General features: G+C 42.4%; 1 protein-coding gene across 1 annotated transcript in view; it reads right to left on the reverse strand.

Annotated features, from left to right (window-relative positions):
• Nucleotides 1-5981: 5981 nt before the first annotated feature.
• The window catches only part of LOC116229859 (amine oxidase [flavin-containing] A-like), a 45273-nt gene continuing 34575 nt past the window's right edge, over nucleotides 5982-16679 (reverse strand). The window contains exons 8-15 of the mRNA XM_031594598.2: nucleotides 15316-15475; nucleotides 13852-13948; nucleotides 12248-12301; nucleotides 11011-11068; nucleotides 10501-10598; nucleotides 9012-9123; nucleotides 7507-7569; nucleotides 5982-7359 (exon numbers count right to left, since the gene is read on the reverse strand). Coding sequence (XP_031450458.1) covers nucleotides 7204-7359; nucleotides 7507-7569; nucleotides 9012-9123; nucleotides 10501-10598; nucleotides 11011-11068; nucleotides 12248-12301; nucleotides 13852-13948; nucleotides 15316-15475 — 798 coding nt within the window. The 3' untranslated portion in view covers nucleotides 5982-7203. The remainder of the gene's footprint in view (nucleotides 7360-7506; nucleotides 7570-9011; nucleotides 9124-10500; nucleotides 10599-11010; nucleotides 11069-12247; nucleotides 12302-13851; nucleotides 13949-15315; nucleotides 15476-16679) is intronic.

Consider the following 16679-nt stretch of genomic DNA (forward strand, 5'->3'; position numbering starts at 1 on the left):
GGAAGAAAAGAGAGGCTAAAACAATGGTATAATTTCATCCAGCAGCTCTGTATCGGTGCTACAGAGAGGTAGTCTGTGAGTACTGGAGAAAGCTTAATCATCCATGTGAGAAACATACTGAAAGCACGCAGTGCTCTTTGTGTAGGCTGAACCATCAGAATTACAAGCAAGTTATATAGGAACACAAACCCCGTGAAAGCAAATACACTGCACTAATCCACTGTATGCACTATAAAGCATATATCCCTGAAGAAATGTATCAGAACCAGCAATGCATCACAGCTTGACGGGGTGAGGCCTCAACCTATGCCAGACCGCAGGAGGCCTATGGAGGTCTCATATCTTCTGCAAAGACTTTAATAGCAGCAAAGTTAGATATTTTCAATGAACATGTGATAACTACCCACCTAGAGAGCAATTTGGGCACTGAAATTGTTGTCTGGTGCCACTCTGACACCTGAGGGCAACTTGTCTCACCTCCAGATGCTGAGTCAGAAGGCCAGAGGTCATCCTGAGACTGTCGAAAACCAACCTCATGCAGATGGCACAGATCTGCTGTGCATATAAAATGAGGCAGCTTCTACCTCCCACTAAATGCTGATGACAATTAAGCACTAAACTGCTTTGTTGGGATATTTAGCCTTAGAGAAGTGCAAACAGGCATATTGTGGGTCCTGTAAATCTTCCGTGATGCAAGTTAATGCACTGTGTGCTAAGAGGTAGCTACACATATAGGATATTGGCGCATGGCTGTCCTTCACACAGAAAGGTTATGCAATGATTTTGTTGGTCACTGGAAAGGAAAACAAAGGTGTATTATTCTAGTAAGGTTGGGTACTTGTGGTGCTTGTTGGAAAAGCAGTCAGTGAGCAGCTGAGTGCTAAGTTAAGCTGTACAAAAATACAACTGTGTAAGAGGGCTTGCAAGCTGATGTTTATTTGCATGATTTATATGGACAGCAGCAATAATATATTCTGAAGCTGGGCTAGGAAAATCTCAAAAAAGAATTTTAAATAACTGTGATAAATTGTAAAATACACATTAAAGGTCTTGTCCATTGGGTTCTTATCCAGTGCTGTACTGGCTCATCACTGCTTTTCTATTCTTTCTGCCATTGCCAAAAGGGGCAAGCAAAATTGTTTTCAGCTCTTAGATCCATTGTAGATCAAAGTTAGCCTTGCTGTGCTTTCACTGAACGTGACAGAGACCTCTTCTGCTTTAGAAGTGATGGGCTATTTAACTTTCACTCAGATTTGGATTTTGGTAAGCAACAGTTTTCTGTTAGGAATTGTTATAATCACCCAGTAGTGGAAAGGCTCTAGTGAAATAATTACCACCTATCCACCTTCATTTCATCTGGCATCAGCAAGTTCTGTAGACTCCAGACCCCAGCTTGGCAGGAGAAAAAGTCTCATCCATCTCCAAGTGATCTGTTTACCTGACCTATGGCAAAGTGGGACAGTCATACAGCCCAGTCTCATCTGCATATGGATGCAATGTCATTGAAAACCAATTGTATCTTTGCGGGGTCTAATTGATGCCATTTTGTAAAACAGCAGAGACCTGATGAAGCACTCAAGCTGGGGAAGCTCAAGTAAGGATGGAGCACAACCCTGAGAAAAAGTACTCGAGGAGTAATACTGGTGCATGGCAGGTGGAACATAAGCCAGCAATGTGCCCTTGCAGTACAGAAAGCCAACCGTATCCCGGGCTGCATCCAAAGAAGTGTAGCCAACAGGGTGAGGGAGGTGATGCTGCCTCTCTGCCTTGCATTGGTGAGACCTCACCTGGAGTACTGCACCCAGATGGGGAGTCCTCAGTACAGGAGAGACATGAACTTGTTGGAGCGCATCCAGAAGAGAGCCATAAAAATGATCCAAGGGATGGAACACCTCTGAGAGACCTGGGGCTGTTCATCCTGAAGAAGAAAAGGCTTCAGGGAGACCTGAGAGCAGCCTTTCAGTATCTAAAGGGGGCTGTAAGAAAGAAGGGGACAGACTCTCTAGCAGATTCTGTTGTGATAGTGCAAGGGGAAATAGTTTCAAAGTAGAATGGGAGATTTAGACTGGATAAAAGCAAGAAGTTTTTTACAGTGAGGGTGGTGAAGCACCGGCACAGATTGCTCGAGGAGGTGATGATTGCCCCATCCCTGAAGACATTAAAAGTCAGACTGAACCAGGCACTGAGCAACCTGATGTAGCTGTAGGTATCCTTGTTCATTCTAGGGGAGTTGGACCAGATGGCTTTTAAAGGTTCCTTCCAACTCAAATGATTCCATGATTCTACAAAGCAATATCCAGTAGAATCACTGACCTTTGGCTCGTTGGGTTTGTCAGACAGCTCAGTCTGCTCCTGCACTACCATCTCATGGCATTCAACCCCGCATTTGTATATGCTCTAATACTTAGGTGGGAAGGAAATGAGGAAAGGGCATTAGTAATGCACTGAGGCATCCTTGTCAGCTCTCAGGCTGCTCACTAACAATTTGCATATGCTCCAGGTTGTAAGAAAACACTTTGCACAGCAGTGTTGCATTTAACAGAAATTACATTATAATTTCAGATGTGGAAACTACTATTCCAGAGCTGAGTTCCATCGGGCTGTGCAGTCATTATCTGAAACAATCGAAATGTGTGCTTGTACCTAATCAAAATTAAGGAGAGATGTTACTTCAGCATGTTCGACCCCAAATGGAATGAGAATATTAAACTAAATTAAAAAGTCTGTTATTTTCCAATCGTTTCTTTATGAGCTGGAGCTTGGCCAGAGTGCTTTCTTGAAGATGGTATATTTGAATAAATGCTTCTATAGAATAATAGAATCATTAAGGTTGGAAAAGACCTCTATGATCACCAAGATCCACCACTAATCCATCACACCGTGCCCCCTGCCCACGTCCCTCAGTGCCACATCCACACAGTTCTTGGACACCTCCAGGGACAGTGACTGCCCCACCACCCTGGGCAGCCTGTGCCACTGCCTCATCACTCTTTCAGAGAAGAAATGTTTCCTAACATCCCTCCTGGACTCTCCCTGGTGCAATTTGAAACCATTACCTCTCTTCTTATCACTGTTACTTGGGAGAAGAGGCTAGCTCCCACTTCACTACAATCTCCATACAGGTCATTGTAGAGAGATTTATTAATCTTGATAAAGCAAAATGCCTCAGAGAAATCCTTTTTCAGAGGAGGGAGGTGTTCAGGAACATTTAGGTTTATGCTCACATTTTTATTCCAGGCTCGTCATGCTGCCATGCATCAGCCAAGGCTTAAGCTGTCCCTTTTGGAGAAGTCCTGAAGCTGGGGACTTGTTTCAGTGTTTTGATTCTGGAATTACATATTTTGGTTACCCACCAGGACTGTTAAGAACCAGTACAGAAAAAACCCAGAGACCTTTGTGCAAAGTCCAAGTGTTCAGCTTTTGTCTGAGATGATAAAATCATGCAGCCAGAAGATGGCAGCCTTTACTTCAGTGCTAATCCCCATCATGCTGTACTGCTGTACAGACGGCATCCATAGGCTTGGGCACCGCTCTCAGAAGATGCTGTATATGAGGAGTTGTTTCCCACATATTCTAACCTCAGTCAGACTGGATTTAGCTCATATTTAAATGAAAATGATGCTGCTCAGGCTATAACTGAGTTTTCAAGTGACTGGTGTGGCCATAGAAGTTAAAATCCTAGCAGAAGTAATAATTACATCCTTTCCTTCATTTTCAGTCCCAGATGGAGAAGTAGCTGTCTTTTTTCACTGTGAGTAGCAATGGAGCTTTTTCCTTTAACAAGAAATGTGCTCATTCTTGGGAAACTTTTTTTTCCAAAGAAAATAACCAGGAGGGGGCTGATTTTTTACATGGTCTAATAGTAATAGGACGAGAGAATGGCTTTCAACTAAAAAAGGGATATTTAGGTCAGGTGTTAGGAGGAAACTCTTTACCCAAAGGACAGTGGGGCCCTGGCGTAGGCCACCCAGAGAAGCTTATGGCTTAAGGGGTTGGAATTGGATGGGGTTTAAGTTCCCTTGCCAGTTAAGCTATTCTATAATTCTATGATTCCCTGCTACTCCTATGTATCCCAGGTTATTCTCTCTCTGCTACATAAGATAGGGCCAAAAAAAAAAGAAAATTTAAAGAGAGACACACAGACAGAGAACAGAAACTCAGAAGCCAAGCGCTACAAATAAAGAGCAGAACAGCAAATGAAACTGGAAATGAAACGTTGATTGCCAAGTGTGGGAGCACAGTAGGCAAAGAAAAAGTTGCAGTTCACTGTCAATGCACAAATTTAATTTCCCTTTCTGGGTTTTCACCAAGATGAAATTTGCTTTCTGTGTGCTTGTAGGAAGGAACTAAGCAGGGAACATTTACAAAGCAAAATTGGTTGTTTTAAACATCTCTGTGGAAAGAAGTGAAAGAGGATAACCAACAACAATTATTTTTTTTTCAATAGAGATTTGTCCATTTTTCTATTTGTTGGTGCTGCTGTTAAGAAATGGGAGCTGTACTCTGTATAAAGAACATAAAACCAGGATCCAGTTTGCCCATGGCATGATTTCTTGCCAGAGAAAAGCACATGCTGTTAGGCAGCATACTGCTCAATAGCATGTGGGCACCAACAGGGGAGAAACCTACACACTGTGACAGGTTAACTAGTACATCCCTCTGTGCGGCATTGTTTAAGTATGCCATTAGCACCCTGGAACATGGTGAGACCTCCTCCTGGTCCAGTACAGGGAGCACAGATAGAAGGATGCTGCCTACACCTGCTCTTAGAAATTTGTAAATGCCGTTCAGTTCCCATCGAGATGCTGATGGACTTAGTGTGGGCCTTAGCCACCTCATTGGTGCCCAGCTCTCCCACTTCACCCCTCACTTTGAGAAAACAGAGCATCCTCTACTTCTGCCAGGGGATGCAGGGCTGTCCGACTATGGTCCATGAAGCTGGACCCTAACTTCCGATGGAGCAAAACAAAGGATTTTCCACCCTGTGGCCTGGTGAGGACTGTGCTCTGTTTCTAGTGGAAAGAGGTGTTCCCACTGTTACAGCCTTTTCATGATTGCAGTGGCTTGTTTCTTTGAGAGCTGTCAGTGGTAATAAAGTCTGTTCCACACTCTTTCAAAATTGATTTAAGAAAGATACCTGGATGCTTAATATTTAAGCCAGACATTTACTGTTTGAACAGGGCAATTTTTCTGATAGTCAAAAGAGGCACAGAAGCAGAATGGAAACTGGTTGGTGATTTCCGACAGCCACAAACACTGCCCTCTCCTGTAGAAGCACAGTGCCTGGGAGCCGCACAAGTTTCAGAAATGCCGCTTTTAATCACCCTCCTTTGTTTGCTGATTTTTGCTCCCACTTGCAGGAGATGTGCCCCTTCCCCAAGCAGTGAGCAACATGGTCTTCCGCTAGTTCAGGTGGTTTGCCCTTGCTCTTCAAAAGACAAGCAAATTGCAATTGAAACGTGCATGAGTGAGGTGAAAAGTGAAGTTGAACAGTGCTGGCTCACAGCTATACAGCAGATTACTCTGGGTCTCCTTTGTACATGTGCAAAGAGGCTGCTTATGGCTGCAAAATTCTGAAGTTTTGAATCAGCAACAAAGCGACTGGCTCTAACAACCATAAGTACAAATGTGGGTGAGTATTTCGGAATGGGTGTTGTGCTCAACACTGTCACCAAGAACATCTGCTCCAATCGGAAAGGGCCATGATGACAAGGGGCCACCAAAGCAACCCCTTCCCTCTGAGAAGAGCTTCTGCTGAGCCCACCAGCACCTGGGCTGAGATTGGTTCACATAAATTATGGGGTCTGCAAAGCTTTTGCCCCAACTCATATCCCATTTGAATACGATGGACAAGGCAGTGAAGAGTGAAGTCACCTTGCTTGGTAGGTGTTTCCGTGCGTGGCTACTGCACATGATATGCCCTGTGATTTAATAAAGACACAGAGAAACACCACCTTCCATGAACTCACAAAAAATGACACGAGAAAAAGAATATGAAGAAAATTTTATAGAAGAGATCCTCTTATCAAGGTTTCAGGATTATTGAAAGGCACGTTTCACTGATGTTGAATGACAATGGAGTTCATGGACACATACAATGCTCACATTTCACAGCAAAAAGATCGCGTAATGATGGTACGTTGTGAAACCTATATTCCAGACTTCAGTTAACACTAAAGTGATTATTTTAAGTGTGTCTTGTACACAATAAGAGCGGAACAGGCAGATGCATCCAATTACTGTAATTTACAAGGCAGTAATTCAAGCCCCAAATATATTTCTCCTTATTGTAGGAAGGCAGTGCAGATTATGAGCAATATGTGGGAGAGCAGATTGACAGGGAGCCAGGAAACTGCTGACGTTCTGAACATAACTGCGAGCATGTGCTGCAAGTCAGAGGGGCTTCAGCTTTGCTAATTCACTTCACTCCACATTAATAGCCAGTGGCCAAGATGGATCAATTGCACTTGGGTCAGGAAGCAGCAGAGAGCTGCTCCATGGAAGAGTTGCAAAGCGTGAGGCTCACTGCCCTACATGGCTTTTGTAGCCACACAGTGTTGCTACTTGCTCAGCTGTGGGCAGAACGAAGTCCACGTGTGCTACCACTCTCGCTCTTTAACGATCCACTTCATGCTAATTATCTTCTTTCATACTGCTGATAGTAAAGTTTCACATTGTGATGATTAATAATTAATCAAATGCCTTTGGAAATTAATTTAACAATTCTGTGCCTGATTGGCATGCTAATCTCTACTGCGCAGCAGGGATGCTACAGAAGAAACCTCCAATATATTCTGAACCACTGAGGTGAATACGTAAGGCTACTTACTAACTCATGTGACAAAAAATAAAGCAGCAAGTGGAAATGAATGCATATTCCAAGAGCTCTTCACTTTTTGGGAAAGATTTTCCTTTGCCTTCCCTGTATTAGGAATGCAACATTGATATAAAGATGTCCAATCAAAACAAATGGACAAGGCAGAGGCAATTTTCAAACATACCCCCACAGTTGATTTAGTTTTGTTTTGCTGGTAACCACTGCAGTAGATTTAATGCATTAATTACAGTTCTAAAAGGAAAATCACAAGGAGAACACCTCTTGCCCTTTCCAGTTGTCCATGTCACTTCTCTCCAAAAATAACCCTCATCTGATAAAAGGGAAGAAGAGCAAGAATGCACATTTGGCTGGACATTTAATTTGCACTAGTTTCGAATTAACAGTCCCTTTTTAGAGGCAAACAGCACTGCAGCAGCCACAGAGGTGAAGAACACAGTAGACCCAAGTAGACAGAGCAGTCCTGGCGCAGATGGCAGGTTCCTCTCCCAGAAGGAGGTGATGAATGGTCGGGATGGGACATCCTGGAGGAGAGAGAAATTTGTATGACCATAGGCCCAAACTGGCCATTCTGTGATTCTGTGAAACCTAGCAGAGGAGCCACCAACAGAGAGCCTGCAGATCAATCAAGGGGCTGAATCCTCTGGTGACAAAAAGAAAGTCAGGCTTACCTGTGACTCTGGCTCTGGCATCCAAATTTCATTCTTGGGGATCTTCCCCATATGATATAATATCTAGAAAAGATAAACATTGGTATCACATGAGAAAAATGAAGAAAGCACATCTGTTTCAGGAAAATATAGCAAGTCAGAGCAAGATGACACTGATAAAAAGCAAAACTGTGACCAGAAAACTGAATAGTGATTTCTCTGTTTGTATCAGTAATGAGAGAAAGAGGCAGTTTTGATAGTCTGTGTAAAAACAGGATAGATAGTCATCAAATGGTTATGTGCCTACCAATGTTTTAAGGATAAAAGGAAAGTTCCACAGAGTCTTTTGTACCATCTGCAAGAAGTAGACCAATCCAAAAGACCTATAGTTTTCCCAGATGTTGTGTTTTGGCTTTGTTTTTCTTTTTCTGACTACAAGTGCTTTCTCACACGGCAGCTTGAGAAATAGCATAGTGCCACAAACTCGGAACAGAAAGGCTGCTGGGAATGATGCTTCTTGAATCACAAATGAGGAATATGAGAGATTCAAGTCTGGGGCTTTCAAAGTGCGCCATTATGAAGTTACCTCTTGGCTACACTCAGGTAGTACGAAGTTCATCACGGATCTTTTTTTTTTTACAACAAATTGATTTTAACAATCATGGAGGTTCTTGGGGGCGAGTGAATGTCTCCAGAAGAGAGAGCTAACTGTTGTTATAACAGCTACTCAGGCATGGAGAAGAGAAATGAGAAATGAGGAGACTCAAGCACAGAATGAAGATTATAAGGTGAATATGACACTGTCAAAGGGAAGCAAGGGGTTGATTTTCTATTATTTAACAGAACTGTGGCTCTATCATATAGCAACTGTAAGTGTAATACATGTCCTTTAATGTGCGTTTTTTCCCTCTTTCCAGACAGTTGTAGAGATTTTACAGACTGGGAACCCAGCCCAATGTGTGTCATTCTGAGATTTAAACATTATCAGAGGCACCCATTATGGATTCATAAAGCCAAGCTCACTGTTCTCTCTGGTGAAAGGAGAAGAAGAAGGGATGAATCAAAAATTAGAAAAATGCTCAGATTTCCAGATTGTTTCAAAGGCAATAACTGCAAGCATTTCTGATGACTGAAACTGATTGCAAAACATGCCACGATTAAATAGATAGAAAACATGATGGTATATCTAAGGGCCATCACAGGTTGGAGAGTTTGTTTCTGTAGGGATGGGGTATGCAGCATGAATTTCAGTTTAAATCAGGTGTGGCAACATGTTATGTAATGTTCAGATTGTTGCACTTTATTCAATAATTAAGTTCAAAAAGTGTTGTTTCGGCTTTTTTTTTTTTTTTTTTTAATCATTTTTAAAGCCTTTGTTTCACTTTCTTTTCTAGGATTATCTGATTCTTTCCCACCAACCTCAGCAACAATCACAGTGTGTGAGGCGCCAAATCAGACCTCTCCAAGCTGTACTTGATGCTTTTTAGCCTTTAAAAGAGATGACCAAAGCAAACCAGTGTCTGTACCTCTCTGGCTGCTCTCTCTCCTGCCTGTACAGCCCCCTCCATGTACCCGCTCCATTGGGTAGCCGTCTCTGTGCCAGCAAAGTAGATTCTGTCAACAGGCTGACGAATGATCCTTCAAAACAAATGGAGAATGTCAGATGACAAGTCATAAGAAGGCGATGATCCTTCTAAAAGCAATTTGTTGGCTTTGATGAAGCATTCGACTTTGTTTCTCCATCATTCCTGCAGAGCAGGGCTGGGAGGCATGTTGCCATAAGCTGTTTCTGCAGGACCACCAACTTGTTTCTGTAAACAATGCTCAAGAGCTGAGAGAGAAAAACCAATGCATAAATCAGTATGCCCAGCTTCTGTGCAAAATAATACCAGCCTTATTTTAGTGCTAGGAGAAGAAATAATCCTAATGGCCTCCCAAAATGTAGTGCAGCTGACAGGTGCATGACAACTTTGCTGTTATCCTGCTATTACAATGGGGTGTGAATTATGTTTTTGCTGTGGTGGGTCACCAATATCAGCTACTCTTTGGGGGCTGAACTTGCCTGGTTGCTTGCCAAAAGAGGCTGGCTGCTGAAGGCATCTGCATTCAGTGAGTTGCATCTGACATTGAACAGAGCCATAAGCCAGCTTATCAGCCACGCAAAGCTGCACAAGCATCTTGCTCAACCCAGATAAAGGGAATGAACTCCCTTTCCCATCCAGCTGTGGATAAGAGACCTCAGCCACTGCTACATCTGAACACAAAGTGTTCAGATAAATTGCTACAGAAGAGTCTGTACATGGGATGACTCCTTCCCACTCACATCTTGGACAGAAGTCAGGTGTAGCTCCACAATGGACAGTTAGTTTGAGGAAAACGTGCAAGAGCCCACACTGTTTGGTGCTTGGGAATGGATATGCAATTTGTCTGGTTGTTTCTAATAGGTACTGAATTGTGCTTTCCATAGGCTTTTCAGTGATACACCAAATGTTAATCACTCTTATCTACTATGACCCTTTATGAATACAGCAGTTCTGTGTGGGGAGAGTATTGAAGACTTTGCTGAATGGGAAGAGAGAATGAGTTTTTCTGTAAGGGTTTTGTGTCTTTCCCAGGTGATGCAACTCAATAGGCTCTGCAAGAACTCAATGCTCCACCTGCGCAGTCAGCGGAGACTCCTCCTCTGTCTAAGGAGGAGGCCTCGTGCTCTCGAGGCCTTAGGAAGCATTACAAATCATAATGCAAATAGGCAAATAGTGCACAGGGGTCGATACTGTAACTAGACTACTGTGGAAAGGTTTTATAGCTCCAGCAGGTCTTTTCGTGACTGTGTTTTGTTGCCTTGAAAATCACAAGAGAAACTTGGCTCTTATTAAAAGTCAAAAGCAAGACTCATTAGCTGGCATGTAAGGGAGTGCAAAGAGTGTTGGAAGTCCCCCACTGTGCTAAATATGCCCTAAGTTTTTTGCATAAAATAGATCATTGTACATGAGCTACAAAAGTATTCTGTTTTACCTTCCATATGAATACATTATGCCAGGTGGGAAGTAGGCTGTGTAACAGCCCCCTGAATACTGCTCCATAGTCCAATTCTTCTCTTCATAATGCACTGGCTGTAAGTATTACCAAACATTAGACAATGAAACAGTGGCAAAGAAACTGGAAATAAAAATAAAAAACAAGTTTCCTTTGAGGAAGGGAAAAGAACAGGTTAAGGATGCCATATCATGTCATCTGATTAATGCTATCCACGTACACACAACAAACATTTGCATCTTTAGAGAAGCAGTAGCTTCCCGTGTGGAAATGATAGCGCAAATTAAACCACACTCTTCTTCATTCTTGCAAATAATGAGATTGCCAGGTCTTTTTTTCCTGCAGTAGATGCTGCTGCCCTCCCCTTGGCATTGTGGATTCTATGGCACAACACAGAATTTTGGGTACCAGGAATTATGACTTCATCCTCCAGAACAAAATAGCAACATTACTCTACAACAGAGGTGAAAATGGGTACTAATTTCTTACATGTAAAGCCTCTTCCATCTGCATTGCCTTGGCATATGACTCACAGATTTTCTTCCTCCTATATGAAAATAAAAGCATTTGGGAAAAGGGGGAGATAAAAACCTCTCAGCTATTGCTCTTGTTATAAAAAAAAATTGTACATACTGCAATACAGTGGAAAGAAAGCTGGGTTTTGCTTTGCTTTCAAGTTTGATTTCCAGTTCTTAGTGTGCATATTCAAGTGCTGATGCATAAGTGTGACATCCAAAGTGGACCCCGGAATGGAAAATGAAGGCCAATTTTGGCAAAGAGCTCTAAAAAATAAATCTTGGTACAGTTATTCTAGGATGCAGAGACAATTTGTTCTCATGTTCACTGTTGTAAGACCAGAAGAGATGTAAAATAAATCAATGAAATCTTTACAGATTTACTATAGCTGAGAACAAAATATGACCTGGAGAGTACTACTCACGTTCCTAAGCAGAATTCCTCTGTTTTTGCATTTATACTAAAATAGCATTTAGAACATACTGTGTTCACTTCAGAGACTAATGATGAAATCATAGTGTCGTAAACATGGAGTTTAAAATTTCTGGTGCACAATCTAAATGCGAAGAATAAGCAAAACTTTGTACATCAGAGCTCCATTTATCTCTAGGGTGAAACATTACTCAGTGGGGATGCAGTCTGAGAAACATGGAGGAGCAGGATGTGGAAACTCAGAAATATCCACAATTGGATGATATCAGCGTTCCTGTCTAGACCTAAAAGCTAAACCTTCACCCCAGTTTCCAGCACTGGCAGTTGCACTGATCATGTGCGTATATTCATATGCACACAAAAACCACATACACTTCCGTGGAGAAGCATCATAGAATCATATTATAGAATCACAGAATGGTTTGAGCTACAGGGTACCTCAAAGCCCACTGACCCCAACCCCTGCCATGGGCAGGGCTGCCCCCACCAACTCAGACTGCCCAGGGCCCCATCCAACCTGGCCTTGAGTGCCTCCAGGGATGGGGCACCACAGCTTCTCTGGGCAGCTGTGCCCCCTAGGGAAAGAATTTCCCCAACATCCAGCCCAAATCTCCCCTCTCTTTGTTTAAAGCCATTACCCCTCATCCTATCACTACCAGATGGTGTAAAAAGTTGTCCCCCCTCCTGTTTGTGAGCTCTGAAAGTACTGGAAGGTAGCAATGAAGTCTCTCCAAGAAGTATCCCATATATGAAGTATTTACTGCTTCTGAACTCTTACCTCTCCTCCTTACTGAGGCTGGCCAGTTTAACAGCCTTTCTGGTAAGGATGAAACTGAAAAAGAAAAATATGGCATATAAATATCACAGTGTCAGCACTCCAGCTGATTTGTAAGCTTTTGCTTGAAATGACTCTAAAAAAAGATGGGTCGAGCATTCTTATGGTATGTAATGGGCTTGAGAGCTTTTCACTGTATGACATCACTTAGTAATTACAGGCCACAGGGGTGAAAGGCCTATGTGGGATACCCTGCGGAGTTAATTGAACAGAGGGCAAGTGTTCCCAGAGGGCATGCAGAAAGGATGGCCTGGCAGCTACCAGCTGAGAAAGCTGCAGATTGTAGGCATGTTTGCAAAGCTGCCAGCACTGGCCTCATTCTCCTCATCTGGAATGAGCTCTTCATCCCACTGATTCAGGAGAGCAAAGTTATCCGCAAACTGAGCAGAGAGAAATGACAGAAGTTAATAAGCCAGCTTGCACCAGCTCTCTTCTAACACCTAGTTCTCATCCAAAAGGTCTCAGACTGAGTTTTCTCATGATTTTGATACCTTACAGGCAGTTTGCCACACCACTGCCCCTGCTGACAGGCATTGCTAAGTGCCTGCTGCTCTGACAGGACCACGGCCAATTTTGTAAGAACTGGGCCTGCTATTCTCTCAGCTTGAAGGAAACAGATTTGGTGATTAGTTTCTCTGACTTCAGTGGAGATATGCAGGAGATGAAGTAGGTTTCCACACCAAAGTTGCTCAGAGAAGTCCACAAGAGGAAAGAATGAAATCATTTGCCTTTTGAGGTCTGGAGGAGGTTTACTGCTCTCAGGGCACAAATTGTTAAGCTTTGAATATGCCCATAAGCACGTGCAGTTCTGTAGAACTGGCAAGCTGTCTTGCCAAATACTTCACATTTAGTTGCCTGACATTTATATTGGCTTTTTGGATGGGGGTAGGGGGGGAAGTTTCTTCTCAGGTTACAGTAGAAACATTTGTAAAAATTGTTTGTTCATATTAGCTTAACCTTATTTTAAAAGCCAATAAATGCTGCTACATATTTTCTCATCTGTTTGTCCAAACTACAGCTCCTCCACTTGGCAGTTTCTTCAGAATGCTGATTTCCTCACTGAAAGCTGCTGCCTAACTTAACCACAAGCCAATGCCCTTCATCCCTCCTCAGTCTGATAGGGAAAGAAGGCAAACGATGATGTCTTGAACAACTGCATTTTCATTTTGGCCCAGGTGCTAAATACAAGGTCCAACGTGAGCAGAATACAAGCTCACAAAACTAGGTAAATAAAAGTTTTATTTCTAAATCTGCTCAGCAGCAAAACGCTATCTGATTGCTTAAAATGAGCAAAGATTAATTCAGCATCCCTTTCCCCACAACTGTCTCTGTATGGGGATATTTGTAGCAGTTTGTTGGTTTTTTTTTTTTGCCCCCACATAAAAGCTTACATAGGCTAGAGGGGCAGAAGGGAGATGTAGGAAGTACTCTCCTCTATCTATGAATGATGTGGGAGTGGACACCACTGATATGAATCTCATTCCCATCTCTTCCTCTTTCTCTGGCTTCCTTATACAAAAGAAATACACGTGTTAGAAGCTCCTAACCCCATAATGGCAGGAAAAGATCCATCAGGTTTTGTGTCATCCAGGGTAATTCCAATTGGACTTTCTTCATCATCAATGAAGAGAGAAGCACAGCAACCTAAGGGGAGAAAGGAAAGCAAAATGATTGTCAGAGAGACTCCTCAGTAATGATCACCACTACTGACAGCAGTGAACAGGGGAAACTATTAGTAAAAGAATTGTACAGTTGTTCCTCTGTTACCAATAAGATCTACAAGTCTGAAGCATTCTTACAACAGTTTCTCCTTCTCTTTTCCACCTGACTCTGGGAAATTTTGTACACAGACTTATAAAGTCATATTTAATTTCTGTTACTACTTAGCAGGAATTTTTGTGGCTTGCTGTAGGTCCCTTTGGCTTTCTATATTGGGCACAATAAGCATTAAAAAAATGTGTCTAGCAAGAACTACGATGGTTCATTCCATAAGCATCTTCAGTTAAAACACGAGCAGCAGAAATCCCACTGTAATTATGTCTGGTCACCATAGGCACAAATGTGCACTCTGTATTGATTTTGCTGATAAGACTGTTGGGAATGGAGTCCAGTAACAGTAATGGACAATCTAATCAAGTATCACATCCCCATTCCGACCAACATGTTTCAGATGACCATGTCAAAAATCCTGTATAGATGGCAATATATAAACCTGCTTACATTTCTTTTTATTCCCATTCAATTACTGGTTTATGTCTTGAAACATGCAAAATTATATTCTTTCAATTGAGAAACATTCTTGACCAGTGCAACTCTCGCTATCATTATACAGGTAGTGGAAACTGAGGGGTTGGCATTAGATGATCTTTAAGGTCTCTTCCAACAGAAGCCAATCTATGATTCTATGAAACTAATCTGTCCATATAAATGTTTCTGGAAATGGTAACTGATTTTTTGATCATTTATTAACAGTGAAAGCTGAGAAATGTGTGATGTTGCAATACTGGGAAAAATATGTCCCGAGTTGAACAAAAAGGTAACCTACTTTTTCCATTCCTCTGAGATATCAAGTTGATAGAACAGGCATATAACTAAGAAAGGGCCTTGCTCACACCTAAAGCTCTCACTGTGATTTACTGTAAATTTTCTCTGGCTGTCCTAACTGTCCCAGCAAGGACTTCCTACTGCAGGCCTCTGTTTCTGTGTGCTTCAGGTGGCCTGGCTTTAGCCAGCTTTAGTTCACTGTGAAATCTGGCTTCTATCAGTCATCAGCCAGCAGCTCCGAGCTTTGGGACCCTGCTTGGGTCTGAAGTCTGCTTTGAGATGAGATGTATACTTAAGCTTAGAAAAATAACTCTCCTTCCCAAAGAGCTTTACTTTTTGGTTTTCCGTGTGTTTAATTTGGGGGTTTTGCACATTTAATCCCTCCTTGGATTTATTCCCTGACAGACAGCAGAGCATTAAAATTAGCAGGGCACTGGGCTCCCAAGTCCTTCACCTTCCTCACATACCCTTCCTCTGCCAGAAGGCTTCCTTGTAGTACATCATGCATTTTATGACAGATCCCATAGGCAAACGCTGAATTAACTGGTTTCTCTTTGGTGGCAGTTCTGGTTTGAAGTGAATCTTTGTCGTCAGGATAGGAGGGATAGCAGAGATTACATACTTGCCCTGAAAGGTAAAACACAGTCAATAGAAACAAGGCACTGCCTCTTATTGAGGTTATCCTGCAGGACACATGCTTTGGGATAGGCTGCCCAGAGAAGCTATGGTGCCCCATCCCTGGAGGCACTCAAGGCCAGATTGGAGGGGCCCTGGGCAGTCTGAGCTGGTGGGGGGCAGCCCTGCCTACATCAGGGGTTGGGGTGGTATGGGCTTTGAGGTCCCTTCCAACCCAAACCATTCTGTGATTCTATTCTATGAGTTGAAAGATGCTCTCATTCATTTTTAACACCTTTCCCACGCTTGACATTAGTAGTTGGCTTTCCCACACAGGTATTTCCAGGTGACCAGAAGAATTCTGCCATTTGGGAAAAAGAATGTAGGGAAAAATACATTGTTTTGTGATTAGGTGATTCTTGACAGCTTTCTGAACATTACAGGACCAGAGATGAAATCTGGCAGAATATAAGTTGGGGAATGGGACAAGCATAGTTAAAAGTGCCTTTTACCCCTCCAAAGGAAATATGATCCACATTTACCCAAACTACAAGCTGTTAAAAAAATAATCATCATAATTTCTGTGCATATTCACAGGATACTACTTCAGGATAAGCAATAGCAATAGTGATTTCAGCTTTCCTGAACGTGCTCCATCCTTCCCACAGTTCTGTCTTTGACCAGAGTGATGAAGGATGCTCTGCATCTGGGCTAAGGATGACACTGAATCATTATACACAGTCTTGGCTCTGTATGTAGCACTGCATGTCATCACTGCACTGACAGCACCTCCCTGCGTGAGGAGGCTGAGCTCTGGTCTTTCTTAGTTTGTGACCAGCTGATCTTTCAAATCTTACTAAATGAGTAAGAAATGTCTCTTCCTTCCCTTCCCTTTCCTCCTCCCCCCCCCCCTCCCCTGCAAACCAAGCTTAGATACAAACAGGAACCTTATTTTTCTTCATTGGAAATAGTCTCAATATTTAAAATGTAAAATCATATAATCTAGAAAATGTTAAGACGGACAAGGCAGACTAATGAGCAATTTGCAAAACAACAAGAGTGTCTGAGCCATAAATAAATCTATAAAGCAGGTTTCACAGATTGTCTGTCAGGACAGTCTGAGGAACAGACACTCACAAATGAGTACTTCCTGATTACATCTGGCTAAGAGCTACAGCAGATGTATTCCCCACTAAATGCATATTCTTCTTTTATT

Source organism: Phasianus colchicus, chromosome 1, assembly GCF_987193195.1.
Source record: "Phasianus colchicus chromosome 1, bPhaCol1.hap1.1, whole genome shotgun sequence".
In the NCBI taxonomy this organism is placed as follows: Eukaryota; Metazoa; Chordata; class Aves; order Galliformes; family Phasianidae; genus Phasianus; species Phasianus colchicus.